Raw genomic sequence first — 16,988 nt, 5'->3', positions numbered from 1 at the left:
TTATTAGATAATTTCTACCTAATTAAGAACGACATGTTCATTTATGATCAATTCATCCGTCATCAAATCATCAAAAGTGACTAATAATCTGTTTTTAAAAAGTAAATCAAACTAGGACAAATAATACAAACATAATTTTTCTTTATTTCTTCTTTCAGCCATTTCAAACAGTACCTACCGTTTTTCTAAACCGATTTTCACATGGGCTGATTGAATGGCCGAGTATATAAAAAATTATATTTTATATATCAATATATGTCACAATTTTTCAATTCTAGTCGTACTGTAAAACTTATCGACTTGAAAATAGTACTGTATTTTTTTCGGATTCTTCCAAAACGATACGTTTTATTTTATTAAACCAAAACATTATAAACAAAAGGGAATGATTATTGATACTGGTGGTTTGATATTATCGTGATCGGACCCATTTTAGTTCAGAAAACATTCGGATGAAGAAATTATCCTCGGGTAACTAAAGGGTCTCAAATTGACATCAATGTGCGATTCTTTATATTCCAAGTGCCACCCGGGTGAGAGTATTACATTTCTCTACTTACACTCTACAGGAGGACTTTTCCTTATAGGGTGAAAAAAAACATTCATGACTAATTCTAAAAGGAATAGTGTTGGTTCTAGGGTAAAGGATAGGAAGTTTACTTTTAAAAAAATTCTTTTATATGGTTTGAGTAATAAACAAGTTAAGACGACGAAAGCAGGCAAATAACTTAAAAAAAGTAATAGTAGACTTACAAATCCTGTCCGGGCCAGTGGTCTTATTTAAACCTATTTAAGAAAGTCTTATTCTATGCTACATCATTGTTTTACCGGCTGTAGCATCGGCCTCGAAAGGACACTTTTTCATTATTGAACAAGACTAGGAAACTTTTATAAGTTGGTTAAATGTTAATACATTTTTAAAACTAGGTCCCTTTGTGTTTGTGTGCTCGAAAAACGTAGTTTGTCCGTTTTGAAAGAGACACGAGCCATGTTCAGTTGGTGACCGACTGCTGAGCCTTTTCGAGAACGACAGATCCGTGCCGGTGGCGAAGAGAGACTGCGCCGAGGAGGGAGACTTCGGATAAATAGTGGGGACCCGGGTTGGGCTCGGCTATACCATTCCAGACAGATCGATGATTTGTTACCCCGATTGAAACGGCTCGATGTTTATTTTATTAAAATTAAAATCACCGGGGGAAAAAATTCTGCTTCGTTTAAAAAGAGAGTGAAATATTTACAACGAATTGGATCCTTTCAATTGCCGATCTGGTACGCACACGGGTTCTTGACTTGACCGGCATCTTTTTCAACTGGTTCAGAGGAAAAACAAAGATTTGTGAGGAGAAATGGGCAAGATCGGCAAATACCATGGGCAAGGTGGATAAGCAAGAGGATCTGAATCATAGATCATCCACACCAGATTCCAATCGGCCATACCTGATTTTGGTACACTGAAACTATATATAGATATGTTAGACTATCTAGTAATATACTCGTCCGTTCTTTCCTGAATGCTATTTCTTTTCCGGTTAATTTTAGAATTTTGTTTTTCCGACGAGGTATTTAACCCTCAGGGGTCACATTCGTAACCAATTTTGTTCAATGCTTTCTTTAATAATTTGTTGAAGTCGTAAGGAGTGGTCGAGAATAAGGTGGTTTAGAAAAACCGACGTTTCGACTATTATTCTGGTCATCTTCAGGGCATAAAGTGTCATGCTATTCTTGTGTTGTCATATTGGTTTTATGTGAAAGTGCTGTTATTCTTGACCGCTCCTCACGACTTCAAAAAATTATGGAACAACAGGTCACTACCAAACACACATTTCTACCCGAGAGGAACAACAAAACCAACATGGGTTTTTACGAACATATCACCATCAAACATGGACATCAAGCCACATGTCACACTCAGCGCAACACTTTCACACAAAACCTATATGACACCATAAGAATAGCACCACATGCGCTGAAGATGACCAGAATAAAGGCCGAAACGCTGCACAAAAAAGAAAAAGGTGTTTTTCTAAACTTTCTCATTCTTGACCGCCCCTCATGACTTCAACGAATTATGAAACAACAGATCACTAACAAACACCCATTTTCTTTAATTACGTTCGTAATTCAATTTAATTTTCTAAAGGTCTTTATTGGCTGATGACGTAAAAATCTACAAATGCATCTTTACGTTTAATGATTGTTCGTTGTTACAAAATGACATTTCTGATTTTCCAGACTGACGCACTCTCAACAGTCTTTCGATTAATCTACATAAATGTCATTGCATTTCTTTTGATGCTAAAAACGATGTTTTCTCGGAACAGTAATTCGTGTCATATTCCTTAGGAAGTTTCTCTTGGGGAGGTCTCCGTAGTTACTGATTTGGGAATGGTCTTTAATAAGAAGTGTACCTTTGAGGATCGTTATTCATACAAGATCATAGGATATACATAAACTTGGGTTTCATCAAATGTATGATGTCTGGACAAGTGTTTATGCAATAAAATATTGTATCTGTCTTTGGTTAGAAGTATTCTTGAATACAGTGATTTAATTTGATCTGTTTCTTACAAAACCCATTCAAATGATTTAGAAATGATTCAGAGGCAAGCTACCAATACCAAAAGTTTAAATCTGGTCTTAACTTCACTACGAATTCCGCGGCTCTAGACGCTTTGAATATTGGATCTTGGTCACTCGTCGTCTTGCTGCTTTTTCGCTATTCGGAAAGATTTTAAATGGCTTAATTTATGCTCCAGAAATTCTATTGCAACTCAGCTTAAGGGTGCCTATCCAGGGTTTGCGAGTGAATGAACTGTTTTACATTTCCTCTTGCAACCAACCAATCTCTCATCGGCGATATGTCTTTAGCGTTGCCCGTTCTTTGAATGTATCATGCATTGATCTACATGTTGACAGCCAGATGGCCTCTAAAAGAAAGTTTTTTGAATTTTTAATGAACAATATGGAGTAACCCTTGAACTGCATGAATTTTAATTTTTGCTTTTCCTTATTTCTATTTAAATGTATATTTTCTACTGTTGTCATGTTTGTTTACTTTTTCTACACAGTTTGACCTAATGTACTATTGTTAAATATTATTATATTTCGTCTGTTCTTTTTGGGGCTGATTCCCTGTTTAATCTATGTGATAAATGAAAAAATAAAAACGGATAAGCCATGGTGCATAAAATGAGAAAAGGAATTTCATGGGTTAGAGTTACTGATGGGCCAAACTACTCCAAACTTATCGAATCCTTCCTTGCTGACAGGTATTTACGAATATTCCAAGCTGGAATAACACAGAGCAGTGCATCTTTTATTCATTTCTTCTATGACTTACGGCATCTACTTCTGTCGCTGTACCAGCAAGACCAACCTTCAAAATAGTAGAAGAAGGTATGAACAAGGTATTCCAACCAGCAAAGGCTTAAAGGTTTCGACTATTAGCAAACCACCTAGTGATAAGGTGAGGAAAGGATTCAACAGGTTGGAGATATCACAGAAAGCGTAAGTTCTGTGTTTAGAAGGATAAAATATGAGAGGAGTGTTGAGGGGATGATCTTCAACATGAGTCAAAAATTGTCATCTGATAAAGGCAAAATAATAAACGTTATTAAAGTAAAGGTACCAATGGGAAGTAAGTACCATAACGCAATTGATGGTGGGCGGGAAAAAACGTCGGGTAATCTGAGAGATAATCATTCAGGACGTCTGACCAAGGACAATCCCAAAGAGAACCTGGGGTTGGGACAGAAGGGTTGATTATTATTTGATTGTAAACGTAGAGATAGGAAGTAAAGATTGGATAAAGGGCCAGGACTCCTAGCACCGATCTGTCTTATGTAGGTGAAGTAGTTATTTTATGCACTTTATTTGTTTACCATATGAAATATCTTGAATTCTGTAGATCGCTTATTTCTTCAGGCGACCCGAGGAAAAATGATATGATCGTCGCGGCGACGACGCCGGCATCTTTTGAATTATTCATCGAGTGAAGTCCTTTAATAATTTTCCACCGCGCCGAGGAACGTTTTATCAAATTCAATATATACTCTGATCGAAAACAATCCTTCAAGAAGTCTTTTAAAACGAAATTATTACAGAAATTGTAAATTATTCTACCTTTTGGTTAATAATATTATGAAATGATATACTTGAGAATTAAATTCGGCGAGTTTGAAAAAAACTTACAAATTGTACGAATTCAAGAGGACTTACACTCAATTAACCCCAGGGTCGCAAAACTGGGCTTGAATGTAAAAAAGTCCCTGGCTATTGTGTTTAAATCGAGTTCCCTCCTCCATTCATTACCTATTCCTCCGCTTAAAATTAACAATGAAACACTGTCAAGAACTTTGGGATTGTCTTTGATCCTACCTCCTGAAAGCTTATCTCTCAGATTACCCGATTGTGCTGTCCCACCCGACGGCTCACCTTCACCCCTTTAGTACCCTAACTTTCCCCGCACTTTCGTAAAGGATGTGCTATAAACGAGGCTCTTGAAGACAAGAACGTCTCCCTAAGGAGATAAATGGCGACAAACGGATTTGAAATTGTTCTACCCTTCCTACCGCAGGTAATACTTGGCTACTTCCCCTATCAGACGACAATTTCTGTCTCCTCGCCTCCAGTATTCTGTGGACTTCCGTAAGAAAAGACTACTACGTTCAGTACTGTTTACCGATTTGTCCTCTGTGATGGCCACTTGTAGTTACCACGTTACCGCTAGATGCCACTGCCACTTATGGAATGTGTGGTGATTAGTGACCGTTAGTCGATGATTATTCAGAAATCGTGAGATGCGGTCTGGTGTGATGTAGGTTGTAGAAAAACATTTTCTTTATCGGGCTAGTGTTCCGATCTTTATTGAGATCATCTTCAGGGCTCCATGTGTTTGCTTTCTGCGTAATTGTGCCATTCTTGCGTGTCGTGTTGAGAGTGCCCCAATCAGAGAGTCTGCTGTAGAGCCCTTCCGAATATAAGCAGGGGCACTGCCTGCAGACTTCAGACTTGTCAACCCGACGAGGTTTCACTTGTACAGCAAGACTCGTCAACCCGACGAGATCTCACCCATCACTAATCAACAACGACGTGAGGTTCCCGCATACTCGGTCATCATAAAAAGGACTCTGAGGATCTTTAATGTCCGCACGGACGTTTTGATTCTCAAGATGAGAGCTGACGCACCTCCGCTTACGACAGGATGGAGTTACTGCAGCATTGGTGTAGAGGCAGCTCAGCCCCGAAGGGCCAAGGCAACCTCGCTCCCCGCTTGTCCATTCCAAGTGGCCGCGTCTGCATTGAGCATCAGACCGAATGCCGCGCGCAAAGGGCTACCTAAGCCGAAATACATCAGGTCGGCCTCCCGCGCACTACCTACATAGAGAAGGCGACCTTCAGTCAACGGTTCACTCGGTCACAGACTACCACCAACGGCACACGCACACGGTTCCGGCCTCGATCCATCGTCTCGACGATACGAAACAACACCGGCCCTTTTCAGGGCCACCAAAACTCCTGGGCACTAAATCCTCCACGGGTTAAGGAAATTACGAAGATAGTGAAGATCAGGAATAAAATAGGCCCTAATACACTACCTTGAAGCACTCCAGCTTGGATAATTATTAAATAACCGTTTAATTTAATTAAATTCGATAGGTTTGGATAAGTTGGCTCATCAATGCCTCCAACCTGGGAATTCCTTTCTTCTCTTTAACTACCGACCCATCAGTTTCAGTGTCCAAGCCGAATATGGGCTACTGTGAGTCGGTTGATGTCTTCTACGATTCATATCCTCTGAAGGCCGGCTATCGACCTTACGATGCTAAGGACGTGTTTTTACCATGTCCTACCGCAGGTAATACTTCACTCCTTTCTCTAATTTTGGACTCTTCACCTTCAGATTTCTGTACACTCTCCCGTAAAGACAGACCCGTTATCATTCGTTCTTTCCTCAACCGTGCCTTCAACCTTCCTCACTTTATCTGCAGTTGGAACTCGTAATAGCCTTTAATCCTTTTTTTGGGTCGGCTAAAGTGGCTTAATGTCTAGGCTCGTCTGTATGAGTAATTTCAAAGTGAGGTGTTCAGTTTCCGAATTGATTTAGCGTGATTTACTCAACGGCCACTACTGCCATCATGATGGTTTTCTCGTATATCGTTAATTAAGAGCATAGAACAGGACCTAATACATTGCCTTGTGGCACTCCAGGTTAGATTATTCATAAATAACTGTGAGCTAGGTAGAATCCGATAAGGATGGCGTAGTTGGCTCACGCTGTCCACCTACCGGTAAGTCTTGTTTATTAGATTGGCATGAGGTCCTTATTTGTCCCTTTTTGCATTTTCCATATGTTTGTAAATTGAAAATCTTTGTACTATCAGGTACGAATCTCTGCCAATAATTAACATATTCAAGGAGGCTTAGAACCCCAGAATAAAGTTTATTTTTTATTTTATAGTAGCCATACAGTATGTAGATAAATAAATTGTGAGTTTTCTGGGGTATGAGTCGTGATTTTTAAATTAGTTTGGTCGTTTCCGATCGTTTTTGGTCCGCCTATCCTTGCCGTTTTGTGCTATCAAATATGTTTAAAAAAGCAAAGGGAGTCTGACTAAAATGACAGAAACGACCAAACCACGACTAAAATACGTACTAATTTTTCCCAGATAACTTATATTTGCAAGTGTTTGAACCTGAGAACATGACTCTGTTGGAAGAACACAATCCAAATTGCCAAAATGTGTTCCATACTGGAAAATTGCCTTTCCGACACTTCGAGATTATAATCGGGCTAAAGGGGAAATGTCGTCCGAAGTTGGCGAGAATTCACCATTGTCACAGACGCGTTACGGATCGATACGGAAGAAAAGATGAGCCGGGAAATTAATTTAAGCCCACCCCATCCGCGGATTGTTGTTCTCAGCTATAAGCCTAAAAAACAATTGTTTATTAGTATATTTTAACCAATACAACATTAAAATAAACCAGGCCTACAATCAAAAATCTATAATTAAAAATAGCATTTTTAAAACTGGCAAGAAAAAAATCGCAAGAATATTTTACACTTGTGAGTCAAAATTTGGGTTCGTTTCAATCAAATATGAATCATAAAATATATTAAATCAGATCATGTTGTACATGAACTTTACAAACTTCTTAAAGTTCAGCGACCGTCTATGTCTATGTATAAAACGCATTTTTCATTATATACATAATAATAATAAATGTTCAATGTGTTTCAATTTTTATTTCAATCTGTCCTGGTGCGGCTTTGACGAACCTGCAACTCGCCATGCCTTAGTCTTTCGTATATTTTGCATATTTTATCTCAAAAAAACTACTGAATACATTTATCGACTTCCTACTTAAGAGGAATTTGTGTGTTACGTTTTTCCGGGATAAATTGGCCGGGAGCGGAAAAATTGATCAGAATGTCGTTTCTCCTCAAAATTTGCTTTTGTCAACATTCAGCGCACTTTTCTCCAAATCTCATCATATTGAAAAAAAAAATTTCCATTTTGTACTACGATAAATAAAATAATATAACAATGCCAGATGACCCGGAGACACCCGTGAGCCCGGCGGACGGGTAGACGGCCAAAAATGTATACAAGTAAGATTGGCTGAAACAGTGGGCCACAATGACCCATAAATTAACAGAAGTGAATCACGGTCAAACCGTGGGCCATGGAGAGGGTGGATTAATACAAAGAATATTATTGACTGGACTGCACATAGGCCACACCAGACTGACGCATAAAGTCTAATTAAAAAAAACCACGGAGATATACGGCGTACAAGTAACAGTTAAACATATACGTATAGATTGCCAACCATTGGCGCGCACAGAACAATGTGGCGTCTTTCTTTGAATCTCAACTAAAACCCAGCAGTGACTGCAGCAAAAACTTAATGGAATACCCGAAGCAAAGTAATGCATATAGTCGCATTTGATGCTTTCCCACACGTGATTTTCCTATCTGAAACATATTTATTAATTAGCGTTAGTGTTGAGTATGTGTGAGTGGTTGTGGAGGAACATCGAATATCCCACAGACCCAGCACAATAGGTTTGGGTTTTTATGTGAGTGTTTCGTGTCCTTGAATGAATGTATCTATCAGCGTGAATGATTGAGTATGTGAATGGGGGTTTGTAGTGATATATCGAATATCCCACAGACCCACCACACTAGGTTAGGGTTTTTTTGTGAGTGTTTTGGGTTGTTGAATGAATGTATGTATCAGCGTGAATGATTGAGTATGTTATGGTGGGTATGTAGTGAAATATCGAGTATCCCACAGACCCACCACACTAGGTTAGGGTTTTTCTGTGAGTGTTTCGGGTTCTTGAATAAATGTATGTATCAGCGTGATTGATTGAGTATGTTATGGTGGGTTTGCAATGAAATATCGAGTATCACACAGACCCACCGAACTGGGTTAGGTGTTTTTAGAGCCTTTGATGTGTGGATATCCTCCAGTTTTAGAGCCTTTTCACAACGTTGTGGAAGGGTTAAATACGAGTAGAAATGAAGTCACAAAAGTCCCATCAGAAAGATCGCCAGGCCTCCTTCGGTAGAGCCAATTCTTTTCGTTCTCAAAAATGGTTATTTGAAGTTATTTAAAGGGTTATTTGAGCAAATAAATTTTTAAAAAATCAAACATGTTGTGCGCTTCACTTTTTTGTGTTGATCTATAAGCAAAACACGTGTCTTCACGTCATTAGCTTATACTTTCGTTTTATGAAAATAATATACCGCTATTAAAACTACGAATGTATTCCTTGTATGCATTAGATGTATAAAAGGTATTCATAAAAGCCTGTTTTCCTTTCGGACATCCAACCATTATACATATTCTTTGATTTTATTCGTCTGAACCATAAATAATTTTGAACCAAAGGTAATGCATCCTGCAAGATTAGTTTTTTAAATTATTAATGTCGCCTATTCTCTCTGTTTTCATCGGCGTTTCGGCATTTAGCCATCTTCAGTGAATCTTTTTAAATGGATTTTTTTTCAAGGCACGATTCGGCCAGCTATTTTACATCGAACTGTGCTCAATATATTTCATTAAAGAACTACAAAAGGTAATTCTTATGGTATTTAAGAAAGCGTCTATCCTCTTAATCTGATCGACACGTTTCTTAATTTATTTATTAACTTAATGAAAATTCATTCCTCCTTTCCATCGTACAAGATATAAAATCAGTCAATACTTACTGAATTAAATCATGAAAACGGCCTCGTCTTAAAAGGAAACTAATTAATGTTAAGAACCTTGTGGAAGTTGAATGGCTCTTAAAAGTGTCTTCATCTCATTGATAAAAGGTGAATTATTGACGGTATCCGGAAATGATTAACAAGGTATATCAATTCTGCAAGGGAAAATGAAATGATCTTTTCCAAAGAATAAGATATCAATTGTAAGAACAGTCGGGGTACCTTATGTTTTCACAAAGATGAAAACCAAAAGAAATTCTGCCTTTGGTCCAAGGCCAAATCCAATAATTTGAATTGGTTTTATTAAAAAACTCATATGGCCAATAAATTTAAAAAATCAATACTAAAAATGCAGAATAACGCATGCAGAAAAGTAAAGCAGTTGCATACTAAACCTGGGTCAGAAGCGACAAAGATAAATGCAACCCGATTAGAATCAACCATTCATCCCCTTATCAAAGTTTTTTTTCATCCAACGAAAGTTAAAGTACAACATAAAAACCAAAGGAGAAAATCCCCTAGACATACGACCTGATTACCTTCACTATACTTCGATACCTTCCTCAGAAGGAAATAGCAGTTTTTGCTAAATCACTTTCCTTTCTTCTGAATGTATTCCATCTTATTTCTTCTTAAAGAACACAACCACATATCCTTCATCAGTCTTCTTGTCCAAAATGCTCGAAAGACTCCAACCTGGCAACCAGGGATCCTACCTATCCTAACTACCACATACTCGAATTTGGCCTACCGTTGCTTCAAAGTGAGGTGATGCACCCTGAGGGAGCATTCTAAGTTCCACTCTATATATAATTTACTGTATATAATTTACACTCCACAATCATTACCACCATGGATGACACCGAAATTCTTACTACCCGAATATATTCAATCAACCTCCAAATTCGAAGAACACCATGACAACAACTATCAGATGTCGGATCAATACAAGCCGGTGTCCCACAAGGGTGCATTCTAGGACCCATACTCTTTACCATTCATACTGCTTACTTTCCTACACATGAGGAACCACGAACCGTCAATGTGGATGACGGCGATTTCGTCTCCTCATCTGAATCCTATCCAAGAACCCTCCAACATACAAGAATACCTTGCGATTATCAAAGACTGGTGCAAAAACTGTCCCAGCATACATCTACATTTATAAAAAGGCTGGCCCACCTTTGTAGATCAGCAGCTAGCAGATATCAGAGCGATACAAGCCGGCGTCCCACATGGGAGCATCTCAGGTCTCATCCTCTTTCCATTTACTATCTGTCTATCACTATAGACATTACGACCTCTGTGAATGAATTTACCCATTTTAAATTCAAATTAATCTTTTTTAACTTCAAATTAAACTTTTTTATTTCAAATGAACCCTTTTTAACTTCAAATTATCTCGTTTTAATTTTAATTATTAATTTATTGAGAAAAAGAATTCTTCACTAAGTTTTACTCTCCAGGCGTTATCCTCTCACCGCAAAGTCCTCTATATTATCTCATATTTTCTCTTAAGTCGAAAATTAAGTCTTGAATTAATGGTAGAAGAATAGTTTATTGTTATATTTAATTTTATATAAATATTTATTTTAATTGCAATTAATTTTATGGTGTTATTTTATAAAAGAACCCAGTATAAAAAATTGTCATGTTAAAAGACGGATCATTTGTTGTTACATTTTAATGTCAATTTTAATTAATTTTCATATGATCTTCTATGAAACCAATTTAAATTAAAAGTAAAATCGCAAATATTGTTGATTTTTTTTTTAAGAAAGGGTTAATCTGAGATTGAAAAGAGTTTATATGCAATCAAAAACGGTTAATTAGAAGTTAAAAATGGTTACTTTCATGTGAAAAAGCATTAAGAGGCCAATTATTTTATCGCAAATAATCACGAATTTTACTTTGCACGTTTATATTTCCTACCATTGTCAAAAACTTTTATTACTTTAAAAAATGATTTAATTGAAGTAAAAAAGGTTAAATTTATATTAAAAAGGGTTCATTTGAAGCGTAGAAGTGGTCATTTGTAAGGTTAATTTTGACGGGCCAGCGCATAGAGTAAGTTAAGTTTTGACGTCCAAAACAGATTTCGGCCCTAAAAATCTTCGTAGTTGTCCAAGTCTCCTGTTGAGTTGTCAAGAGGTCACGACCATTCTTTCATAAAAGCTCAATTTTATCTTGAATGTTCGAGGTTTGTTAGTATAAATATTGGTATAAACTCCCTAAGTTGAGATAAAGAAGTCACTGTCACGAGCGGGATTCGAACCCACGACCTTCGGCTTGATACGCCGCTACTCTACGTTCGAATCCCCGTGACTTCTTTATCTCAACTTAAAAACCTTAATTAATTGATTGGTATAAACTATTATAATACACAAACAGGCAAAAAATTCCACCCACTTGTAATATAATTTGATTTTAATTTATTTTTATATGTTAATAAAAGTTTCACGTTTTTTAACTTTTAATAATACAGTCATTGTCTAAACAATTTAAAAAAATGTAAATTGTTCTGGAAAAAATATGGACATATAAAATTTGTTTTATACTTTTATGTAACTTTTCAATATCGGGTATCTCCTCATCTTGCCTTAAATAACCTATCGAAGAGGCCGCGGCATACTTTCTACCAAACTGGAAATGTCTCTTCACGAAGAGTTCTTTCAGATCGTTGAGTCTATCAGGAAATGAAGGACGTGCTCTTATTCGCCTTGTGAGGTTATCCCATAAATATTCGATGGGGTTCAAGTCTGGAAAAAGGACTGGCCAGGCTAAGACCCTGATGTTATGCTGTTGAAGGTACGTTTGTACTATGCGAGCGACATGTGGACGAGCATTATCGGGCATTAGATTAGGATTGTCGCTGATTTCATCGACGATGGGCAACGCATGATGTTCCAAAATTTCATCCACAAAGCAACTGGCCGTCAAGGACCCTCCACGAACAACAATCAATCTGTGCGACCCTCCATTGAAATTCCCGCCCACACCATCACTGAGCTACGTTGAAAAGGTTGGCTTTGTGAAAAATTACAGGCTTCGTGCCTTTCATTTCGCCTTCTCCACACTCTTTCACGGAGATCGAAGAACAAATCTGCACCCTTCAGTATTTTGTACAGCAGACCAATCGTCAAAAGAGCAATGGCTGGGTTCTGAAGCAAATGCGAGCCGTGCATCTCTGTATCCTGGTCCTCTTTTGGGGCGAAAAGCCATCAGTCCATACTGGTTTAATCTTCTTCGAGCAGTGCGTTTAGAAATTTGGACACCTCGAATTTCCTGCAGCTGATGAATCGCTTGAACAACAGTAAGGTGCCGGTTTCGCAAAATTCTCAAAAGTCAAAAAATGTGTCATCCTGAGATTCTGTTACCCTAGGGCGTCCAGAACCGGGCCATTTCTGGTAGGACTCAGTTTCTCGGCATCTGGCAGAGTTTCGTATGGAACTCAGATGGCAATAGCCGCATACCTGATGGAACGTCCATCATCAATAAGAGCTACACCACGCACAACATCCTCAGCACTAAATGGCATTTTTAACTCTAAAAATTGAAATTAATAATACAAAGATGAAAACTAAACAGTTTATTGCTTCAAAATTCAAATGAGACTGAACATTTTAAATTCCGTAAAAAGTAAACATTGAAAAATCCTTTATCCTTGTTTGGGATTAAGGATTAAGTTTGCGTTTACATCTAATTGATATTCCCAATTTAAAACATAGCATAAACAAATATTTACTGATAAAAACAATGGGACAAATTAAGGGCAGAATTTTCTTTTATCAAGAAAATGATAAACGGTCTAGAAATTTTTCAATGATTACCTTCGTCGTACTTAAGGTGAATGTAAAGAAAGTTCCACGGCTTTAACTGGTTCATGCTTTTCAGGCTATTGTGCCTCAGAACCAACGTTATAACTATAATCTCAAAATCGTAGATGATGCGGGCGCTGTTTTGTTTATCTAAAAATCTAAACTTTCAGTTGAATTAGTACAAGTCTAAATCCAAAGAGGCTTCGTTCCCATAGCGATTACCCGTAGTAACAACTTCACCGTAATTAGATTTCACACATGCACTCAGGGTAAAGACTATTACCAATCAATCGAACCATCGAACCCGACCATTTTGTCAAGAAGATTCCATTTTATCATATCTGATCGGCCGAAAAGTTTAATAATTTATAAAAACTACTAGCCACGTAATAACTTAACTTATAACTTATAAACTTTTCTCAGTTCTTTTTTTATGTATTACTTTATTTTATTATTTTTTTTTTTTTTTTAGATCAAACACTAGTTTGGTTCTAAAATTTTTCATTACTTTATGGCATACTTTATGGAATCTCAGGCATCATTGGCTTAAAGCACCCTCCCGACAATAGAAAGCCTCAAGCTCTCCTCTGTTGGACATGTCGGAAAGGACAGATCTATGAGGAACATTGAGATAGGAAGAAAATTTCGGGTTCTTTTGCGAAGGGGGTTTATATCATTCTTTTCAAAGTAATTTTTGTTTTTTAAATAAATTTTTTGGTCTGTGGTGTGTGAAAAGATCCGTCTTTTGGGTGTCCTCTTCCATTTCTTTAAATCAATTGTATTATTAGTTTGGGTTTAACTGCTGAGCCGTTGCGCAAAATTAACTCGTTTAATTGGGTTTTGGAGAGAACTGGAGGCGGACACATTCCAGCTTTTAAATAAAGTGCAGTGTATAATCCTGTCTGACAGGAATTACTTAACTCTACTTTTTCATTTTAAATCCACTAATGTCTTTCTGTTTTATGTTAGCTTTTCGTGAGAAAAAAACCGATTTAAAAAAAAAATAGTCAGTTCGTTTTAAATAACGATTTCAAGAGAAGTCGCAGGTGATGCTTTTCCGTTTTTCATCATTGGAAAACCATTAAAGCCAAGGGATAAAATCGTGGTGAGTAACTTAGGTATAGAAAGAACCAACGAAATGTCTATAGAAGAAAAATTGACAAAACATACAGAAACTTTAGGTTTTGTAAAATTTATCTTGTACAAAAACATACAAAAAATAAGAACCAATAATTTAATTACATCTTTTACCTTTGGAATCTTTTGTGCCTTAAAACTCTTAAAAAATCAACTATGTCGTTTGCAGAAAAGTTGCCGAAGCATACAGAAAATCAAGTTTCAATATTTATTTTAAGAACCGTACAAAAAAATGAATTTAAATCTGTAAAGTTTGAGTTTTTTCGAAGCTTTTTTGGCGTTAAAACGTTTCAGACAAAAAATCACACTCATGTCTATGGTAGAAAAACATGTCGAAACTCTTAGAATTCCATAAATTTCACGTTTTATCGAAATTTTTTTGCCTTAAAATATTTCAGACAAAAACATCACTCGCGTCTATGGTAGAAAAACATGCCGAAATGCTTAGAAATCCGTATATTTCACGTTTGATCGAAATATTTTCTTCTTTAAAACGTTTCAGACAAAAAAATCACTCGTGTCTATAGCAGAAAAACATGCTGAAATACTAAGAAACCTTTAAATTTCACGTTTTATCGTAATGTTTTCTACCTTAAAACGTTTCAGATAAAAAAAATCACTCATGTCCATGGCAGAAAAAAATGCCAAAATGATTAGAAATCCATAAATTTCGTGTTTTATCGAAATATTTTCTGCCTTAAAACGTTTCAGACAAAAAAATTCCTCATGACTATGGCAGAAAATTCCCGAGAAATCCAGAAAGTCACGGTTTGGTATTATTTATTGTTTTTAAAATATACACGAAAATAAAAATAAAACCCAATTGTTAAATTTCACGTTTGATCGAAATATTTTCTGCTTTCAAACGTTTCAGACAAAAAAATCACTCATGTCTATGGTACAAAAACATGCTGAAATACAAGAAATCTTTAAATTTCACGTTTTATCGTAACGTTTGCTACCTTAAAACGTTTCAGATTAAAAAAAATCACTCATGTCCATGGCAGAAAAAAAATGCCAAAATGCTTAGAAATCCATAAATTTCGTGTTTTATCGAAATATTTTCTGCCTTAAAACGTTTCAGACAAAAAAATTCCTCATGACTATGGCAGAAAATTACCGAGAAATCCAGAAAGTCAAGGTTTTGTATTATTTATTGTTTTTAAAAAATACACAAAAATGTAATAATTCACTAGTTTCGTGTTCCGCTTGACCAATTAATATCATACAATTAATTAAGGTTTTTAGTAGAGATAAAGTCAATGGCACGAGCGGGATTCGAAACCACGATCTTCGGCTTGATACGCCGCTGCTCTACCACTTGAGCTATCGTGACCTCGATCCACTCGGACACCAAGTTCCCATCTCAACCACACCTTTTGAATTTTCCCTCCTTTTTGCCATTTTTCAAATGTCGTGTAATCAATTTGATTCTCGGCGACAAATAAAATAGAACTAAAAACCTTAATTAATTGTATGATATTAATTGGTCAAGCGGACCACGAAACTAGTGAATTTAATAAGTTTAAAATGAAGTCCTTCACTAAAGCTCTCCGTGGCCATTTCATTTGTCGCCGAGAATCAAATTGATTACACGACATTTGAATAATGGCGAAAAGGAGGTAAAATTCAAAATGTGTGGTTGAGATGGGAGGTTGGTGTCCGAGTGGATCGAGGTCACGATAGCTCAAGTGGTAGAGCAGCGGCGTATCAGGCCGAAGATCGTGGGTTCGAATCCCTCTCGTGCCATTGACTTTTTTATCTCAACTAAACCCCTTAATTAATTGAATAAAAATACAACCCAATTCTTAAATTTCACGTTTTATCGAAATATTTACACCGTAAAATGTTTCATAGTCAAGATAGAATAGCCAAGGTTTGTATTATTTATTTTAAACAGCCTATAAAAAAATAATAATAATAATAACACCAAGTCATTCAATTTAACAATTTTTCAGAATTTTTTATGTCATAGTAAAAAAAAGTCATCCATATCTCTAGAACAAAAATTGCCTAAAAATACATAAAGTTAAGTTTTGTATTATTTGTTAAAAACCTACACTAAAATAAGACCTAATTCTTAAATTTCGCGTTTTTTCGGGGGGAGGGGATCTGTTGTGCCACAAAACGTTTCATTAAAAAAACACACATGTCTATGGCAGACACACAAATAATGAAAGATTCTGTCTAAAAATTAACAGGCAACTAATGGCTCACATACGGGAGGATAGGTTTTAGGCTTAAAGAGGTTCCACATCATAGTAATCAAGCAATCGTGATTTAAAATATTCCCTCTGCATAATGTATTTTATATTTTATTACTGTTTATTAAAAAAACTAACTAATTTAAAGATGCATATATAAAAGAGGATTAGTAATATACTTGCCGTACATGGAGAGTTTCAGCTAGACGTCGGATGGGATGACATATTGAGAGACGGAGAGCCAACCCCACCTAGTAATCATGTTTCCTGTTATGACACTGTTGTCTACAACACAATCTTCTATAAATAAGGGACAAATCATTTTGCCGCCGTACAAATTAGCGCTGACATTTTTGTCTTCTTGGTTAAAGATTATGTTTCTATTGATGGCTGTTTCCAAGAGGCAGACAATAAATAAAATCCGAACATACAACGTGATAAATGGACGAATGAACAGGGGCCAAACCGTGTGGATGATAAGATTTACGGGGCCCGGGCCATGTATTATTCAGAAGTCACTTGTTTTGTTGTTTTTCGTCAAACGGCCGTCACGAGAGTACAACTTGTTGCTACCGTTTATGAAGGTGTACACGTCGAGAGAGAAA

The 16,988-nt window shown here is 36.6% G+C and overlaps 1 protein-coding gene across 4 annotated transcripts in view; it reads right to left on the bottom strand.

Annotated features, from left to right (window-relative positions):
- LOC106661208 overlaps positions 1–16,988 on the bottom strand; it is a 59,263-nt gene that overhangs the window by 41,688 nt on the left and 587 nt on the right. For 2 of the 4 annotated variants that reach the window (XM_014384464.2, XM_024230218.1), the window contains exon 2: positions 16,567–16,634. Coding sequence is in view for 1 of the 4 variants with exons in the window: in XM_024230218.1 (XP_024085986.1) it covers positions 16,567–16,573 (7 nt within the window). In the remaining 3 variants the exon portion in view is untranslated. Of the gene's footprint in view, positions 1–753; positions 1,097–16,566; positions 16,635–16,988 lie in introns of those variants that run through there. The other 2 variants (XM_014384465.2, XM_014384466.2) reach the window with 2 other exon arrangements.

This window comes from Cimex lectularius, unplaced genomic scaffold (assembly GCF_000648675.2).
Source record: "Cimex lectularius strain Harlan isolate CLEC.00 unplaced genomic scaffold, Clec_2.1 scaffold60, whole genome shotgun sequence".
Taxonomy (NCBI): Eukaryota; Metazoa; Arthropoda; class Insecta; order Hemiptera; family Cimicidae; genus Cimex; species Cimex lectularius.
This window is presented reverse-complemented; position numbering and strand designations above follow the sequence as displayed.